The 18,925-nt window shown below is 46.9% G+C and overlaps 1 protein-coding gene across 4 annotated transcripts in view; it reads right to left on the reverse strand.

The window, feature by feature from the left end:
- Positions 1–926: 926 nt before the first annotated feature.
- The window catches only part of LOC139228760 (paralemmin-1-like), a 490,867-nt gene continuing 472,868 nt past the window's right edge, over positions 927–18,925 (reverse strand). For all 4 annotated transcript variants that reach the window (XM_070860087.1, XM_070860088.1, XM_070860086.1 and 1 more), the window contains one exon: positions 927–5,948. In XM_070860087.1, coding sequence (XP_070716188.1) covers positions 5,275–5,948 — 674 coding nt within the window. In that variant the 3' untranslated portion in view covers positions 927–5,274. The remainder of the gene's footprint in view (positions 5,949–18,925) is intronic.

Here is an 18,925-nt window from a genome sequence, read left to right on the forward strand (position 1 = left end):
TAGCATCTTTCAGGACCTCAGGACGTCCCAACGTCCTTCACATGGAGTTCTTTTGAAGAAATGTAGTCACTGTTGTAATGTAGGAAACATAGCAGTGATTTTGTGCACAGCAAGCTCCCACAAACAGCAATGAGATAATGACCAGATAATCTGTTTTAGTGATAAATATTGGCCAGGACACCACAGGTAACTTCCTTACTCTTCTTCAAAAGATTACCAAAGGATCTGTTCCATCCACCCGAGAGTGCAGATGGGGCCTTAGTTTAACTGTCTCATCTGAAAGACTTGCAACAGTTGAGCATCACTCAGTATTGCCTCTTTGACAGTGCAGCACTCCCTCAGCACTGCACTGGGGTGGGTCCTGAACCCACAACCTATGACGCAGAGACAAGAGTGCTACTCACTGAGCCGCAGCTGACACTTGTAAAGAAAGGGCGCATGATCCAGGGAAATCAATGGGAATAGAGGTCACCTGATCCATGGAAACCAATGGGAATAGAGGTCACCTGATCCATGGAAACCAATGGGAATAGAGGTCACCTGATCCAGGGAAATCAATTGGAATAGGGGTAACGTGATTCAAGGAAATCAATGGGACTAGAGGTCACTTGATCCATGGAAACCAATGGGAATAGAGGTCACCTGATCCATGAAAACCAATGGGAATCGAGGTTACCTGATCCAGAGAAATTAATGGGAATAGGGGTCACGTGAGTCAGGGAAATCAATGGGAATATAGAGCGAGTGAGCCAGGGAAATCTATAGAAGTTAAAGTCAACCAATCCAGAGAAGCCAGTTAAATGGAAGCTACTAAATACCTGGAAATGAGAAGAGCCTGCAATTTCCTAATCTCAGGAGATCAGTAGAAACTGAGAACATCGAACCCACACAAAATAGTAAAAGAAAAATCTTTAGAAGCAAAAGGATTTGCAGAACTGGGGACCAATTTACTTGGAAAACCAACAGCAATAGAGTAGTCAAAACTAAATAGTACCACGAAAAATACAGAACCTGTTCTTAACCCTGTGTCAGTTATACCTTTAGCTTTGTTTACATTCACATTCTCATTCCTGGGACTTAATCACATTAATGACATTCCGTTTAACCACATCTAGAGTTTATTTTTGATTGCTATACATTTTTGCATATTAAATTTCACATTGTTCCGAACAATTAAATACAGTCAGCTCCACTTAGGGGCATGTGGTCAGAGCAGCTTCAAGCTGCTGAACGTTTGAACTTTCCTTCCATGGGTTTTACAGTTCAATCTTCCAATGAGATGCCGGTTCTTTATATTTGGTGAAAACCAACACTCTTGCTTGCCTTACCGATCACCGTTGGGAGTAAACAGAGGTGTTGATTCACGTCAGCGTACAGATAGTCAACTCCTTAGCTCTTCTCGATGAAACCCTCCATTCCAGTTATCAAATAAAGTCTCCTTTAGTTGTTGAAAGTTAGTAGATTGCTCCATTTGTGAAGGTGAGATTTAAGGAGAATGTATCTGTTTGTACAGTATTAATGGGCCAGCAAGAATTTCAATAAGTTCCCCCTCCGTTTTGTTGTCACATGCTTCTAAAGGGAGTGGACTGTAAAGCATACCTCAAACAACGTCCCTCACAAAAAAACATTCTGTAGTGTTGAACTCATCCTATAGGATTTGTTTAGATTCTGTAATATAGAGCAAACTTCATACAGCCTGTATAATTTGTATTGTATGAGTCCAGAGACTATCTTTTACCAAATAAGCATCCGGACACCTCAGACAGCCATACTGAGGTGTGTGAGTGTGTGTGTAATGCGCACATCACAGACCAGGAGTAATTCTAAGATGTCATAACAAAAATATATGCATTACATTTTCTTTTACTAAAGTTTTCAATGGGAACTGATATTTAAAAAAACAAAGCCTCCATTTTAAAACATAAAGTCAAACAAACATTTGCAACTTGTAATCCAAAGCACTCATTGTGCATGCTCCAAAATGGTTTAATAATAGGAATCTTTTTATCTGGTTGGATGTTGTAAAATAGTCTTTTGGACATGTGTTTAAAAGCCCCTAAAGAACCCATCGATATGCTATAGGATTTTGGAATGGGGTGTAATATAGAAGAAATTGGTAAGGGATTCCATCTCTTTACAACACAGCTCATACCAGCGCGAAACAACGACTAACACCGACTAGTTACAAAGCCTAACTTCCTATACGTGAAGGGAATCTGCACTCACAATGATTTTTGCCTCTCTGGTACAGAGAGCTGTCGCCCCAAGTCTCAGAAATCCAGGAGCACATTACAGACATGGTGCATGGGGAATGCTTACACATGTGCTGCACCGAGGAATTTATGTGAGAACACTAGTGCCACAGGCCCCTGGGAATGTGTTTGAATAAAATGGGACTACTTTATTCAGCTAATGAACATGCTCAGTGGTATGATGCACTATGGAGCCTATCATGTCCATGGTGTTGGGCCTATCACTCAGGCCAGTAATATCTAAACATGGGCTAATGCCATTCCCGAGGCATTGTGTTTAAAAATAGATATATGTGTGCATATAGACATATATATATATATATATATATATATCGATTCCTCCAATAGAAAGGCTGGGAATTTTAAATTTTAGTCCATGGAGTGCAACAAAATGGGGAAACTATTTTAAGGGAAATTTGATTGTCTTGAACACTTTCATTTTTGATCAAGTTGCCTTTAATCAGAACAATAAAACAATCTTCGGAGTGACATAATTTGTTTGGGTCTTTGGTATGTTTGGAATCACTATGGAATCAGAGAAATGTGACCACTGACACGAGAGAAATGAAGTGAGTTCCAATTAGTTCTGAGTTCTCTCTCACACGCACAGACAGGCACACACACACACACACACACATACACACACAAACACAGTGGACTCTGCTCAGGAACAATTAGATATGTGACTTCATATTGTTGCCTCTTTTGTAATTCAAGCTTGGGCACTTGCACAAGCCAGATTCAATTCAGAGTCAGTTCACAGCCAATTAGGAATCATTAAGGTTTTGAGTCACATCACTCGGACCTGACTCTTAAATTTGAATGAACATTCGATTCAGATTTGATTTGATTAACCTCTGCTGTACAAAATGGGCCGGGAGTCCTCGCCTAAATGACACTGTTGCAATCGACCTCTGGTTTCATGACATTGGACACTAGGCCTTGATGCAAAGGTTTCCAAACAGATTACAGTCGGGTAATAAAAGAACAACATCAGTTAACTGCTTTCACAATGTTCTGCAATTGGCTTGGAGCTATAGAACATGCACAGAACAAAAATAAAATGGTCCCATTGTATCACGTCATACATATATATTGAGAGTAGTGCATGGCGATTGGCAGTGTGTAAGATACGTTGATCTGGCTCAAGACTTAAGTGTGACGTAGAAAAGTGTATTCAAATTAGGGATGCAATGACTCAGAAAATCCAAACAGTACAGACATTTTTTCAGGCTCACTAAGGTAACTCAGCTGCCACTTTGACATGGGTAATACAGGAAATCTCAATGTAGGAAAATAAAAGATGATTTAGCGTTGATAGTATATACATATTAAAGAAGTCTTTCAATGTTAATGGAAATTCTGTGGGTCTGTTGAACGAACTTGCTCATTTAAGAGGTGGAATTCAGTGCTCGATTAAAGGTTAGTCAATGCATACTCTGGAGAAATGGACGAATTCCCAGATCTCTTTACATTCTGAAGGTATCAGGACAAGAGATTCCTGTATGTAAAGGAATTACAGCTCTTATTTGACTCGTGACTAAAATCGTGGCTCGAGCAACAAGGATCAAGGAGGTTGTGTGGTCTTGTTGGTCAAAGACCAAAAGTAACCTAGTTTTAGGGGTTGGCTAAACGGAGCTAGTCATGAAGCCCACCACTCGACAGAAAGGCTTCCCCTCATGATCCTGCGATGTTGCATATTCCTCAACTGACCCCATCAAATTTGCCCAGCAGTAGATTTTTAACAGGATATCATGATCCCTTTGACAAACGAGTTATGATTCAAAATGACCAAACGACAGTATTTATGTTCGTTTATTTTTGCTTATTCGGATGATTTAAGGCATCATTTATTACCGTGAAGTAGAAAGATTGAACTTGATGGCACTGTGGTTTAATAAAGGATCAAAATAATTCACGTTGCCATGACTTGGATGGCAGAAGGAGGGAATCGGTGTATAAAAGCGATAACCAAACATCATGGATGTGTGTCCAGTTTCTGCTGATTAGTGATTGACAGAGACTGAAGAGTGAGGCCCAAGTAAGACAATACCTTGAGTTTTGCACTTTTATTTTTAACCCTTATGTTACTGGCAGGTTCTGAGAAACCCCTGTCGCTCTGGGCTCACCTAGTCTGTTTTCAGTTCAGGAATTGCCATACTGAAATAAAAATTGTATTTACAGTAATGAAGATACTCAAATGATAGGTATAGCTTTATTCCGTAATACTGACCCCATACCTAAAATGTGATTGAAACAAAATAAAATAATTTTACCTGCACATCCCTTTTTCTCCAGTTCCATCTCCTATGCTAGTCTGTCATTTTTTTTTTAAATGTAGCTTTCATTTTCCTAACTTAGATACTCAATTCCACCTTCCTTTTTTAATACAAAAGCTGTTTAATTGACCTTTGGTCCTTGCTTCCAACTGTTCAACTTTGACGAGACGCACTGAAAGAAAAAGGGTTGGCTTGGGCCTACTTTCACAGGCCGTCTTTTCATCTCGTTGAAAGGCCCAGGACAGGGGACGGACTGACAGGCCCGCGTCACTAAGCAGACCCAGGCCAGCCTTTGATGCCAAAGCACTCGCCTCCAAACTAGAAAGCGCTGGTGTTGGTGGGGCATCATGGCCGGGAGAAGTGCGGCTTCAAAGGGTTAAGTGCCATGTTATGGTCTCCTTCTGCCGAGGGTTGGGATGGTTATACAGCCCCCGCTGTTTGTGGATGGATCTAACAGGGCATTACAGCATCATCATGACATCATCAAGGCAGCTCAGTGGAGCTCAGCTATGCTCAAGAGAAGATGTTTCGGGTACCCTTCAGCCAATCAGCTTTCAGCTATTTTTTTTCGGCTCTGTCCGAATTCCTATGAAAATGCAGGTCTTTGCTAAGTCACCATGGATTGGCTGCAATCCTTGCATCCCCAATTAAAAGCATGTGTTATGTTAGAAGACTTACGGTGCATCTGAAGACTATGAACATATAACATTCCAACTGTACAATAAGAACAAGACAGAACGTAATCACATCACGATACAGCACTGGCAACGCTGCTTATCCTTCAGATCCTTTGCGTCATCCACAGCCTCTTTCTCTTTTCCGTCTGGCTTCTCCTCGGTGGCCTGGGCCACAGGCTCTGCAGCGGTGCCATTTGGGGGGGCTTGACTCGCTACCACCCTCTCATTCTTGTTCTCACCATCCTCAATCACCACCAGCTCCGCTTTACCTGTTCCGTCGTAGCCTAGGACCTTTTTGGTCTCGTTCTCATCCTCCACTTCCTGGTACCCCATGAAAATCATGGTCACCGGCTGGTCTGTGCTGGGCTCCGCGCCATCTCCGGGAGTTTTCCGAAGGATTCTAAGATTTTCTCCGGCTATCCCGTCTGGCTTTAGCTTCCCCGGGGACTGATTATCGGCCTCATTAGGTCCTTTCCCCTCAGGAGCCAGTGCTTTATTGAAGTCTGTCACCTTGTCGGCCTTCTGTATCAGCTCGTCAACTTCCGTGGTGCTCAGAAGATGGACTCCATTTTCCACTGCTCCATCACCTTTGCGCACCTCATGGATCACCTTGAGGTCATCCTCATAGACCTTGACAGCTTGCTGCTTGAGGTTTGTGGGAGACACACTGGTGGTGGACAAGACCTTAGTCTCCCCTGTCACATTGTCCTTCTCCACTGTGATCTCCACTGCAAACATAGCTGGCCAACAACAAAACAGCAGAATGTTAGTGGAGAAGCAACAGACAGAAGAATAACTAGGTGATGAAGACCGTCTACAGTGACTAAGCAGCAATGCTGGGAATGAATGACAACCATTGTACCAACTTTATGAGAACGTTGTGGGGTAAGATTATGTCTGGGCTTGTTTTTGGGACCAGACACGGCGCTGTGGATGCAGCATGTGTCCGAAACAAGAGGCAAAGGGTCGACAGAGATTGGTCCTTGGCGTCACGTGAATTTTTTGGGCAAGCTGCTGATATTGGTTGGCCTCCACAGGCATTGGAACATAGGAACAGGAGTGGGCCATTTAACCCCTCCAGCCTATCCCGCCTTTCAATGTGATCCTGGCTGATCTGTGACCTAACTCCATAGTCCTGCCTTTTCCCCACATCCCTTAATACCTTTGGTTAACAGAAATCTATCAATCCCAGACTTAACATGAACAATTGACTCAGAAAAAACTGCCCTTTATAGAAGAGAGTTCCAAACTTCTACCACCCTTTGTACATAAAGCTATTTTCTAACATCACTCCTGAAAGATCTGGCTCTAATTCTTAGACTATGCCCCCTAGTCCCAGACTCCCCAACAAGCGGGAATAGTCTCTCTCTAGCTACCCTATCTGTTTCCCTTAATAGCTTGAAAACTTCGATCAGATCACCCCTTAGCCTTCTAAATTATAGGGAAGACAACCCTAGTTTGTGTAATCCTTCCTCGTAATTTATCATTCTGGTAAACCCACGCTGCACTCCCTCCAAGGCCAATATATCCTTCTGACAGTGTGGTGCCCAGAACTGCTCACAGTGCTCCAGGTGTGGTCTAACCAGGGCTTTGTACAACTGCAGCATAGCTTCTACCCCCTTGTACTCTAGTCCTCTAGATATAAAGGCCAGCATCGCACAAGCCTGTGTGATTATTTTCTGCACTGGTTCATGACCTGCAGTCAGAATCAGGGGAAGTCATAACGGGGAACAAAGAAATGGCGGACCAATTGAACAAGTACTTTGGTTCGGTATTCACTGAGGAGGACACAAACAACCTTCCGGATATAAAAGGGGTCGGAGGGTCTAGTAAGGAGGAGGAACTGAGGGAAATCCTTATTAGTCGGGAAATTGTGTTGGGGAAATTGATGGGATTGAAGGCCGATAAATCCCCAGGGCCTGATGGACTGCATCCCAGAGTACTTAAGGAGGTGGCCTTGGAAATAGTGGATGCATTGACAGTCATTTTCCAACATTCCATTGACTCTGGATCAGTTCCTATGGAGTGGAGGGTAGCCAATGTAACCCCACTTTTTAAAAAAGGAGGGAGAGAGAAAACAGCGAATTATAGACCGGTCAGCCTGACATCGGTAGTGGGTAAAATGATGGAATCAATTATTAAGGATGTCATAGCAGTGCATTTGGAAAGAGGTAATATGATAGGTCCAAGTCAGCATGGATTTGTGAAGGGGAAATCATGCTTGACAAATCTTCTGGAATTTTTTGAGGATGTTTCCAGTAGAGTGGACAAGGGAGAACCAGTTGATGTGGTATATTTGGACTTTCAGAAGGCTTTCGACAAGGTCCCACACAAGAGATTAATGTGCAAAGTTAAAGCACATGGGATTGGGGGTAGTGTGCTGAAATGGATTGAGAACTGGTTGTCAGACAGGAAGCAAAGAGTAGGAGTAAATGGGGACTTTTCAGAATGGCAGGCAGTGACTAGTGGGGTACCGCAAGGTTCTGTGCTGGGGCCCCAGCTGTTTACACTGTACATTAATGATTTAGACGAGGGGATTAAATGTAGTATCTCCAAATTTGCGGATGACACTAAGTTGGGTGGCAGTGTGAGCTGCGAGGAGGATGCTATGAGGCTGCAGAGCGACTTGGATAGGTTAGGTGAGTGGGCAAATGCATGGCAGATGAAGTATAATGTGGATAAATGTGAGGTTATCCACTTTGGTGGTAAAAACAGAGAGACAGACTATTATCTGAATGGTGACAGATTAGGAAAAGGGGAGGTGCAAAGAGACCTGGGTGTCATGGTACATCAGTCATTGAAGGTTGGCATGCAGGTACAGCAGGCGGTTAGGAAAGCAAATGGCATGTTGGCCTTCATAGCGAGGTGATTTGAGTACAGGGGCAGGGAGGTGTTGCTACAATTGTACAGGGCCTTGGTGAGGCCACACCTGGAGTATTGTGTACAGTTTTGGTCTCCTAACCTGAGGAAGGACATTCTTGCTATTGAGGGAGTGCAGCGAAGGTTCACCAGACTGATTCCCGGGATGGCGGGACTGACCTATCAAGAAAGACTGGATCAACTGGGCTTGTATTCACTGGAGTTCAGAAGAATGAGAGGGGACCTCATAGAAACGTTTAAAATTCTGACGGGGTTAGACAGGTTAGATGCAGGAAGAATGTTCCCAATGTTGGGGAAGTCCAGAACCAGGGGACACAGTCTAAGGATAAGGGGGAAGCCATTTAGGACCGAGATGAGGAGGAATTTCTTCACCCAGAGAGTGGTGAACCTGTGAAATTCTCTACCACAGAAAGTTGTTGAGGCCAATTCACTAAATATATTCAAAAAGGAGTTAGATGAAGTCCTTACTACTAGGGGAATCAAGGGGTATGGTGAGAAAGCAGGAATGGGGTACTGAAGTTGCATGTTCAGCCATGAACTCATTGAATGGCGGTGCAGGCTAGAAGGGCGGAATGGCCTACTCCTGCACCTATTTTCTATGTTTCTATGACATTTTAATGATCTATGTACCTGGACCACCACCGTTTCTAGCTTTTCGCCATTTTGACCGTACTCTGATCGATCCTTTTTAGGTCCAAAGTGGATCACCTCACACTTGCCTACATTGAAATCCATTTGCCACAGTTTAGCCCATTTGCTTAATCTATTAATATCTTTGCAATTTTATGCTTCCATTTACACTGCTTACAGTGCCGCCTATCTTTGTGTCATCGGCAAACTTGAATATGTGGCTTTCTATCCCATCATGTTAAGTCATTAATAAATACAGTGAATAGTTGAGGCCCCAACACAGATCCCTGCGGGACACCACTAGTCACATCTTGCCAATTGGAATATCTGCCCATTATCCCAACTCTCTGTCTCCTGTCGCTCAGCCAATTTCCTAACTAATAATTGGCCCTCAATTCCATGAGCTTCAACTTTTGCTAAGTCTCTCAGGAGGGACTTTATCAAATGGAAGTCAACTGAAACAGGCAGCTTGCTTGAAGGGGAAAAACGATTTCAGGTCCCCTCCCTCGCCAGCAGTGGCCCTCAGGTAAGTCCCGGGGCAGGGGGGAGCGGTGGGGGGGGGGGTCACAATGGGCTGGGGGGAATCACCTTTTGTTGTCAGATGAGCACTACTGCTGCTTCTGGCTCCATAGGAAAAATCCCATCGGTCACTCATTCCTGGATGGGATCTTCAACAGGTAGTAAGCCCCTAATTTACATATTTAAGGTGCGCAACATTTTAGGTGTCTGTGTAGGTCGCCTAAAAAATGGGCCCCACAAATGCAACTGTGGGCCCAAAGCCTGTGTAGATTGGGCACAGCCCATCCACTGCTAAATTGGTACCTTTTGTGCCTGGTTTACGCCTCAAAAAATGGGCGCAACGCATGCCAATATGTACCCCTGGTCCATCTACAATTCACGATATTAGAAAAATGAGCTCATCTTACTCAGATGTAGAAAGAAAGACACATTTTATAGCACTTTTTATGGCCTCGGCATCCCGAAGTACTGTATAACCAATGAAATGCAGGCACTGTTGTAAGGTAGGAAACGCAGCAGCCAATTTGCACACAGCAAGGTCACACAATCAACATTCAGATAACTGACCCCATAATCTGCTTCTAGTGGCGGTGGTTGAGGGCTAAGTATTGGCTGGGACATCCCCTCTACTGTTCTGCAAATAGTGCCATGAGATCTTTTACATCAACCTGAAAGGGCCAATCAGGCCTAAGCTTAGAGTCTCATCCGAAAGGCGCACCTCCAACAGTGCAGCTCTCCCTGGAGTGTCAGCCTGGATTATGTGCTCAAGTCCCTGGAGTGCAATCTGAACCCACAACCTCTGGCTTTAGATGCGAGAGTGCTGCCCATTGAACCATGGCTGACATCTACGATTGGCCTGATCTCCCCTGACTTAAGGTTTTTGTTGGTCCTTGAGAATATGGATAATCACATCTCTGCTTTTTGGTTTGGGTATTTGATCAGGTGGAGCAGACATAGCAGGTGATCTTGAAAGCAACTTTGCTGTTCATTTGCAAAGTTATCATTGTGGCGAGCCCTAATAGTAGCAGACGGGTGGTTTATCTTGTAGTTGGTCCGGACGAGTCGCCCCGCGCTCACTCGAGGCTTCACGCACCAGCGCCCCGGGACCTTGCCTCGGTTGGCATCCGAAATGTAGTGAGAGTAGCTGAGGGGCAAAGGTCAAACATTGGGCCAATCCCAGACCTCTGAAACCGACTCGTCTCCAGCGTCACTGTTGAGCGGGCGGGCAGGTGGGAATTCAGCAGCAGCAGTACGTTGCTGCTTTGTCACTGAATATACAATGTCCCAGACTTATTTACATAGGATTACATCGAACATATAAGCACAGAAACAGGCCATTCGGCCCAAGTAGTCCATGCCTGTGTTTATGCTCCACACGAGCCTCCTCACACCCTTATTCATCTTAACCTATTCCTGCTATTCCTTTCTCCCTCATGTGTTTATCTAGCTTCCTCTAAATGTATCTGTGCTATTCGCCTCAAGCATTCCCTGTGGTAGCAAGTTCTATATTCCAACCACTCTCTGGGTGAAGAAGTTTCTCCTGAATTCCCTAGTGAATTTATTAGTGACTATCGTATATTTATATCTTTTGGTCTATCCAACAAGTGGAAACATCTTTTCTATGTCTACCCTATTAAACCATTTCATAATCTTAAAGACCCCGATGAGTTTGCCCTGCAGTCTTCTCTTTCCCAGAGAAAGGAGCCTCACTCATTAATCAGTTTAATAACTTGGATTATTCCAACACAATGGGGCTTAAATTATTCCTACAAAGAGGAAGCTTATTCCAATGAACTGTCCAAAATGCGAGTTATACATTACAGAGGGAGATCTGCAAACTGTTACTGCTGTTTGCCATGGGTTCAATACTCTAGGACCACTAGTGGGGTGCTGTAGGGATCGGTGCTGGGTCCTCAACTATTTACAATCTATATTAATGACTTGGACGAAGGGATCGAGTGTAATGTAGCCAAGTTTGCTGATGCTCCAAAGATGGATGGGAAAGCAAATTGTGAGGACACAAAAAATCTGCAAAGGGATATAGACAGGCTAAATGAGTGGGGAAAAATTTGGCAGATGGAGTATAATGTAGGAAAATGTGAGGTGATCCACTTTGGCAGAAATAATAGAAAAGCAAATTATAATTTAAATGGAGAAAAATTGCAAAGTGCTTCAGTACAGAGAGACCTGGGGGTCCTTGTGCATGAAACACAAAAAGTTAGTATGCAGGTACAGCAAGTAATCAGGAAGACAAATGGAATGTTGGCTTTTATTGTAAGGGGGATAGAGTATAAAAGCAGAAAAGTCCTGCTACAACTGTACAGGGTATTGGTGAGGCCACACCTGGAGTACTGCGTACAGTTTTGGTCTCCGCATTTAAGAAAGGATATACTTGCATTGGAGGCTGTTCAGAGAAGGTTCACTAGGTTGATTCTGGAGATGAGGAGGTTGGAATTCAGAAGAATCAGAGGTGATCTTATCGAAACATATAAAATAATGAAGGGGCTCGACAAGGTGGATGCAGAGAAGATATTTCCACTGATAGGGGAAACTAAAACTAGGAGACAAAATCTCAGAATAAGGGGCTGCCCATTTAAAACTGAGATGAGGAGGAATTTCTTTTCTCAGAGGGTTGTAAATCTGTGGAATTCTCTGCCCCAGAGAGCTGTGAAGTCTGGGTCACTGAATATATTTAAGGCGAAGATAGACAGATTTTTGAACGATAAGGGAGTGAAGGGTTATGGAGAGGGGGCAGGGAAGTGGAATTGAGTCCATGATCAGATCAGCCATGATCTTATTGAATGGCGGAGCAGGCTCGAGGGGCCAAATGGCCGACTCCTCCTCCTATTTATTATGTTCTTGTGTAAGGAACAGGTTGGGAACAGACATTCTACTGCAGTGACATTACGTACAGGAAACGTGGGCACGGTAGCATTTCCCCATCAAGATGCCCTTAAATCCAACGTCATGCTGCCGTATAGACTAAGTCCTTCTCCTACCCTGCGTGCTCGCTCTCAATCCCCCGTCCTGTATCCATCAATATGTTGCTGTACTTTGCGACTTGTTTTGCTATCCAGCAATACCACAAGTGCAGCAGGTGGTGGCAGCAGTGACCATTGCTACAGCAGCACGAACACACCCTGAAACAGCATCAACAGCCAGGTCACGAACCAGATCGGGCCTTACATCAGGAGCAGGCCGCAGGAGGGCCATTCAGGAACCGGGTCAGCTGGAGGTCATCTCATTTACCTCAGGCACTGGGGGCGCACTCCAAGTGTATCCCCGGCATCCGGCTCCCGCATGCTGCTCTGGAAACCTATTGGGTTGGGGAAGGGGGGAGCTCAGGGGCTCCTCCACTGACCCTATTTAATACCCCCTTTAGCAGTCAGGGCGCCTCCCTCGCCTGTACTCCCCTGCCCCCTTGGTGGGGCCAACTGGTACCCATTGGGAGGCCGGTATGCCTCACCTTACCTGGTGTACCAGCCTTAAGGGCCAAGGAAGGTGGAACTCCCTCCGTGGCGGGAATCCCTGCCCCCGGCACAACGTAAGCTGGAGACTCCGCCCCTTACAAGCCCGAGCAGCATTTTCCAAATGAGGTCACGACCTTTGTCCGCACGCTTCCGGCCCAAATCCCACCGCAGTTTTTAAAAAAGTTATTCATTCAAGGGATGTAGGCGTCGCTGGCAAGGCCGACATTTATTGCCCATCCCTAATTGCCCCTTGAGAAGGTGGTGGTGAGCCGCCTTCTTGAACCGCTGCAGTCCGTGTGGTGAAGGTGCTCCCACAGTGCTGTTAGGGAGGGAGTTCCAGGATTGTGACCCAGCGATGATCAAGGAACGGACGATATATTTTGAAGTCAGGATGGTGTGTGACTGGGAGGGGAACGTGGAGGTGGTGGTGTTCCCATGCGCCTGCTGCCCTTGTCCTTCTAGGCGGTAGAGGTCGCGGGTTTGGGAGGTGCTGCCGAAGAAGCCTTGGTGAGTTGCTACAATGCATCTTGTAGATGGTGCACACTGCAGCCACGGTGCGCCGGTGGTGGAGGGAGTGAATGTTGAAGGTGGTGGATGGGGGGCCAATCAAGCGGCTGCTTTGTCATAGATGGTGTTGAGCTTCTTGAGTGTTGGAGCTGCACTCATCCAGGCAAGTGGAGAGTATTCCATCACACTCCTGACTTGTGCCTTGTAGATGGTGGAAAGGCTTTGGGGAGTCAGGAGGTGAGACACTCGCCACAGAATACCCAGCCTCTGACCTGCTCTTGTAGACACAGTATTTATGTGGCTGGCTCAGTTAAGTTTCTGGTCAATGGTGACCCCAGGATGTTGATGGGTGGGGGATTCGGTGATGGTAATGTCACTGAATGTCAAGGGGCGGTGGTTAGACTCTCGCTTGTTGGAGATGGTCATTGCCTGGCACTTGTGTGGCGCGAATGTTACTTGCCAATTATCAGCCCAGGCCTGAATGTTGTCCAGGTCTTGTTGCATCCGGGCATAGACTGCTTCATTATGTGAGATGAGGTATGAGTCCAGTGGGACTCATGGTAAGATTAGGGTCTAAATGGAAAGGGGAGTGAGGATTCATACTGGGAATGGATAGTTTCAAATTGTATATTTTCATATTCAGCCCAAGAGGCACACGGCACAAACTCGCAGAAATACAGGGTGCATCAGGATAACTAGTTTGCCACTTTCCACGGAAAATGTGCTAACAAGTGGCTTGGGCCCGAAATCCCTCTTTTAAGTGTCAACCAGTGGCTCGGTGGGTGTCTTTCTTGACTGTGAGTCAGAAGGTTGTGGGTTTGAGTCCCACTCCAGAGAATTGAGCAAAAATTCACACTGACACTCCAGTGCAGTGCTGAGGGAGTGCAGCACTGTCGGAGGTGCCGTCTTTCGGATGAGACGTTAAACCGAGGTCCTGTCTGCCCTCTCAGGTAGGTATAAAAGATCCCATGATGCTATTCGAAGAAGAGCAGGGGAGTTCTAACTGGTGTCCTGGCCAATCTTTATCCCTCAACCAACATCACTAAAGCAGATTATCTGGTCAATATCACATTGCTGTGTGTGGGAGCTTGCTGTGTGCAAATAGCTGCACATTTCCCACATTACAACAGTGACTACAAAATTACCTCATTGGTTGTAAAGTGCGTTGGGACACCCTGAGATTGTGAAAGATAGAGAGGGAGCCTGGAATGCAGCTTCCTGGTCCCGGTGAGGGTTATCCATCTCCTGTATCTCACTCAGCTCACGGGGTGAAATCACACAGTGCAGTATTTCCACCTCAACACATTCAGGTGTTTGAAGATTCTCTGTTACCTTAAGGGTTTATGGAGTAATGCCCTGCTTAAAATGACAGACGAGGAATTTCATGCAAGCATTTTAACACACTCACTCTGATACTGAAGACGCATTTTCAACCTATGATCTTATCTGAAACCCAAGACTAGGTGGTATGTTCTGTACATGTGTGCTTTTGTGCATGAGTGTGTGAACATGTGCAAGTGGGTGGAGGGGCATCAGTGTGCATGTGTTTGTAGGCTTTGTGCATTGGTGTGTGTGGGCGAGTGTGTGACTGGGGTTGTGTGTGGGTGGGGTTGTGTGCAATTATGGGGGCTGCAAGTAGGACTGTGTTTGGGAGAATGTGCACGTGTGTGTGTGTGTGTGTGTATGCTCATGTCCATGTGCGAATGCGTGTACTCTGAGTCAGAAGGTCGTGGGTTCAAGTCCCACTCCAGGGATGTGAGCACAAAATCTGGACTGACACTCCACGTGTAGTACAGAGGGAGAGCCGCACTGCCGGAGGGGCAATACTGAGGGAGTACCGCACTGTCGGAGGGGCAGTACTGAGGGAGTACTGCACTGTCGGAGGGGCAGTACTGAGGGAGTAGCGCACTGTTGGAGGGGCAGTACTGAGGGACTGCTGCACTGTCGGAGAGGCAGTACTGAGGGAGTACCACATTTTCGGAGGGGCAGTACTGAGGGAGTACCGCACTGTCGGAGGGGCAGTACAGAGGGAGTACCGCACTGTCTGAGGGGCAGTACTGAGGGAGTACCGCACTGTCGAAGGGGCAGTACTGAGGGAGTACCGCACTGTCTGAGGAGCAGTACTGAGGGAGTACCGCACTGTCGGAGCGGCAGTACTGAGGGAGTACCGCACTGTCTGAGGAGCAGTACTGAGGGAGTACCACACTGTCTGAGGAGCAGTACTGAGGGAGTACCGCACTGTCGGAGGGGCAGTACTGAGGGAGTGCTGCACTGTCGGAGGGGCAGTACTGAGGGAGTGCTGCACTGTCGGAGGGGCAGTGCTGAGGGAGTGCTGCACTGTCGGAGGGGCAGTACTGAGGGAGTGCTGCACTGTCGGAGGGGCAGTACTGAGGGAGCGCCGCACTGTCAGAGGTTCCGCCTTTTGGATGAGACATTAAACCGAGGTCCCGTCTGCTTTCTCAGGTGGATGTAAAAGATCCCACAGCACTATTTTGAAGAAGAGCAGGGGATTTATCCCCGGTGTCCTGGCCAATATTTATCCCTCAATCAACATAACTAAAACAGATTATCTGGTCATTATTACATTGTTGTGTGTGGGAGCTTGCTGTACGCTGATTGGCTGCTGCGTTTCCCACATTACAACAGTGACTACACTCCTAAAGTACTTATTGGCTGTAAAGTGCTTTGAGACGTCTGATGGTCGTGAAAGGCGCTATATAAACGCAAGTCTTTCTTTTTTTCCTTTATGACGTGTTTGTGTGTGTGCACGGTATGTGTATGCGCGAGGTACTGCCGTCTCAGTTTGTGTGTATGTGTGTGCACGGTATGTGTATGCGCGAGGTACTGCCGTCTCAGTTTGTGTGTCTGTGTGTATGCACGGTATGTGTATGCGCGAGGTACTGCCGTCTCAGTTTAGTACCCATACCCTCAAACTGTTAGTCAATGTCAGGTTGCAGTTATTATTGATTCTGGTGAGATTCAGAACTCTCTGTCATCCCTTCCCCTCTTGTTTTTCCACGAATGGTTTCTTTCTGACTTCTTATTGTGAGCTGGATGGGGACAATCACAAAGCAACACGCAGTGCGCCTGAATCCATAGACCCAGCAGTTCACAATTTATCATTGCACTGAAGGAACGGCTGGACTGGGGAACTGAAGTCATGATCTTCTGTGATTGGGCCCAGCTACTATAATGGGTGGAGTGGGGGGGAGGGGGTGGGTCTTAACACTGACCTGGCCCCGTCTGTAGCGAATGGACAGTTGTGGACATCATCATCATCATTGGCGGTCCCTCGAACGAGGATGACTTGCTTCCACGAGTTCACAGATGTTTCAATGAAGGACCTGATGTTCCAGCCCTGAACTCCAACTGAGAGGGTGGAAGATGCCTGTGTGTGGATTCTTTTTAAGTGTGGTGACCGTTGTACACCAGCCACCACACGGGCTTGACAGAGCTGGGCCTTTATCCAGTGGCAAGGGTTAACCAGGATGACTGGAGACCTGCTCTGCTGCACGGACCTAGTGCGCACACATATCGCAGTTTCAGAATAAGGCCATTTAGGACTGAGATGAGGAGGAACTTCTTCACTCAGAGGGTGGTGAATCTTTGGAATTCTCTGTCCCCAGAGAGCTGTGGAAGCTCAGTCATTGAGTATATTCAAGACAGAGACCGACAGATTTTTGGATATTAAGGGAATCAAGGGATTTGGGGATAGTGCAGGAAAGTGGAGTTGAGGTCGAAGATCAGCCATGAACTCACTGAATGGCGGAGCAGGCTCGAGGGGCCGAATGGCTGACTCCTGCTCCTATTTCTTATGTTCTTAGGTTCTTAAAAGGCATTATGCCTTGATGGCTCAAATTTCCCACCAGATGAGAAGAAAAAGCTAGCACATGATGCCAGGTAAGAATGCGCAGATGGCCTTCTGATGGGCAACAACAGCCCCAAGAATGAAGAGAACAAATAATGCCCGACATATTTCTGGCTGTGACAGATACTCGGGGCTCAATTTTACCCAATCCGTTTTCTAGCATATTACCAAAGTTACGCCTGTTTTTCTAGGCCAGAAATGCGGCAGAAATATTTTGCCAAAGTTCCCCCGATGTATAATTCAAATTGCGCGTCGCGCAGCGTGTCCAGTCGCCTCGGGGGGTGGAGCCTGCTGTCTGCACCGAAAAATGATGCCGCTCCTTCTGCGCATGCACGACAAGAAAAAGTGACCTTTTTGGTGTTATTTCGATGGACGCGGACGTGCAGTACAGCTCCGCGTTGCCAATTGGCCAGTTGTGTGTGTGTGAGAAGGAGTGCTGCGTGAGAGCATTGGAAAAATCACAGCTGCAGCAATACAAGATGACGTGGAGTCACTAGTTACTGTGATTGAGGCCAGATGACACGAGCTGGACACCAGCAGAGGTCACATAAAAGTTCCACCAAAGAAATGAAGAAACGCTGGAACCAAGTTGCAGAAGATTACTGGGCAATGGTGACCACCCCGAGGTCTGGAGGCCAGTGCAAAAAGTGGCAGGACCTTGGTCAAGTAAATAGTGTAAGTAATATTTTCATTTATTCACTGGAATTGCAATTGTAAATGTGACCATCTGTATGTCCCACCCAGCAGAAAAACACCCTCTCTCGAAAGTTATATTTTCATCTTTGCAGAGGAAGGTGGCACATAATAAAAGGGAAAGAACTCGAACAGGAGGAGGCCCGGCAAATCTGCACCCACTGACACCCTTGGAAGAGAGGATCGCTGCTTTGATGGGTCCTGCCTGGAGAAAAGCAACCACCACTGCACAAACTGGGCCCACACTCGAGGGAGAGGGTAAGTCTTGCAAATTCCAGTCAGGCTTTGCTAAATGTTAAGTACTGCGCGGGCTAGCCATGCTTTGGTTCATGGGGATGTCTCCATCAGCTACGCTTCGGTTGATGCAATGTGCTATCATTCATTGTGGTCCTTCAAATGAGCCTGCTGCCTGCACTGTGTGAGCCCACTCATGCCACCCACCCTGCGCCCTCCTCTGCTGCTAATCATTTGTCTGTTGTGTTATATTTTGCAGAACTTGAGGCCAACCCTGACAATGCAGAAGATGATTCAGATGAGGATGACCCTGAAGAGGAGAACATCTTTCAATCCCACCCTCCAGACAAAGAGCATGGGGGTGAGGGGGAGGGGATGGAGATGGATGAAGCCCCCACTGTTTCACTGACGTTGGAGGAGGTGCCACCCATTGCGATGCCAGCCCCTTCCGTGATTAGCGGTTTGAGTGTGGTGGGACATTCCATGGTTTCCTAATGTCCGAGGCTGCGGGTCCCAGTGGTGTGGTGCAGCAAGGCACACCCAGGGCCCCACCTTCCGAGGCTGCGGGTCCCAGTGGTGTGGTGCAGCGAGGCTCACCCAGGGCCCTACCTTCCGAGGCTGCGGGTCCCAGTGGTATGGTGCAGCGAGGCTCACCCAGGGCCCCACCTTCCGAGGCTGCGGGTCCCAGTGGTATGGTGCAGCAAGGCACACCCAGGGCCCCACCTTCCGAGGCTGCGGGTCCCAGTGGTGTGGTGCAGCAAGGCACACCCAGGGCCCCACCTTCCGAGGCTGCGGGTCCCAGTGGTGTGGTGCAGCGAGGCTCACCCAGGGCCCCACCTTCCGAGGCTGCGGGTCCCAGTGGTGGGGTGCGAGCCACACACGTGGGGAGGAGAGGAAGGAGAGCTTGAGCGCACTC

The sequence above is a fragment of the Pristiophorus japonicus genome, chromosome 18 (assembly GCF_044704955.1).
Source record: "Pristiophorus japonicus isolate sPriJap1 chromosome 18, sPriJap1.hap1, whole genome shotgun sequence".
NCBI lineage: Eukaryota > Metazoa > Chordata > Chondrichthyes > Pristiophoridae > Pristiophorus > Pristiophorus japonicus.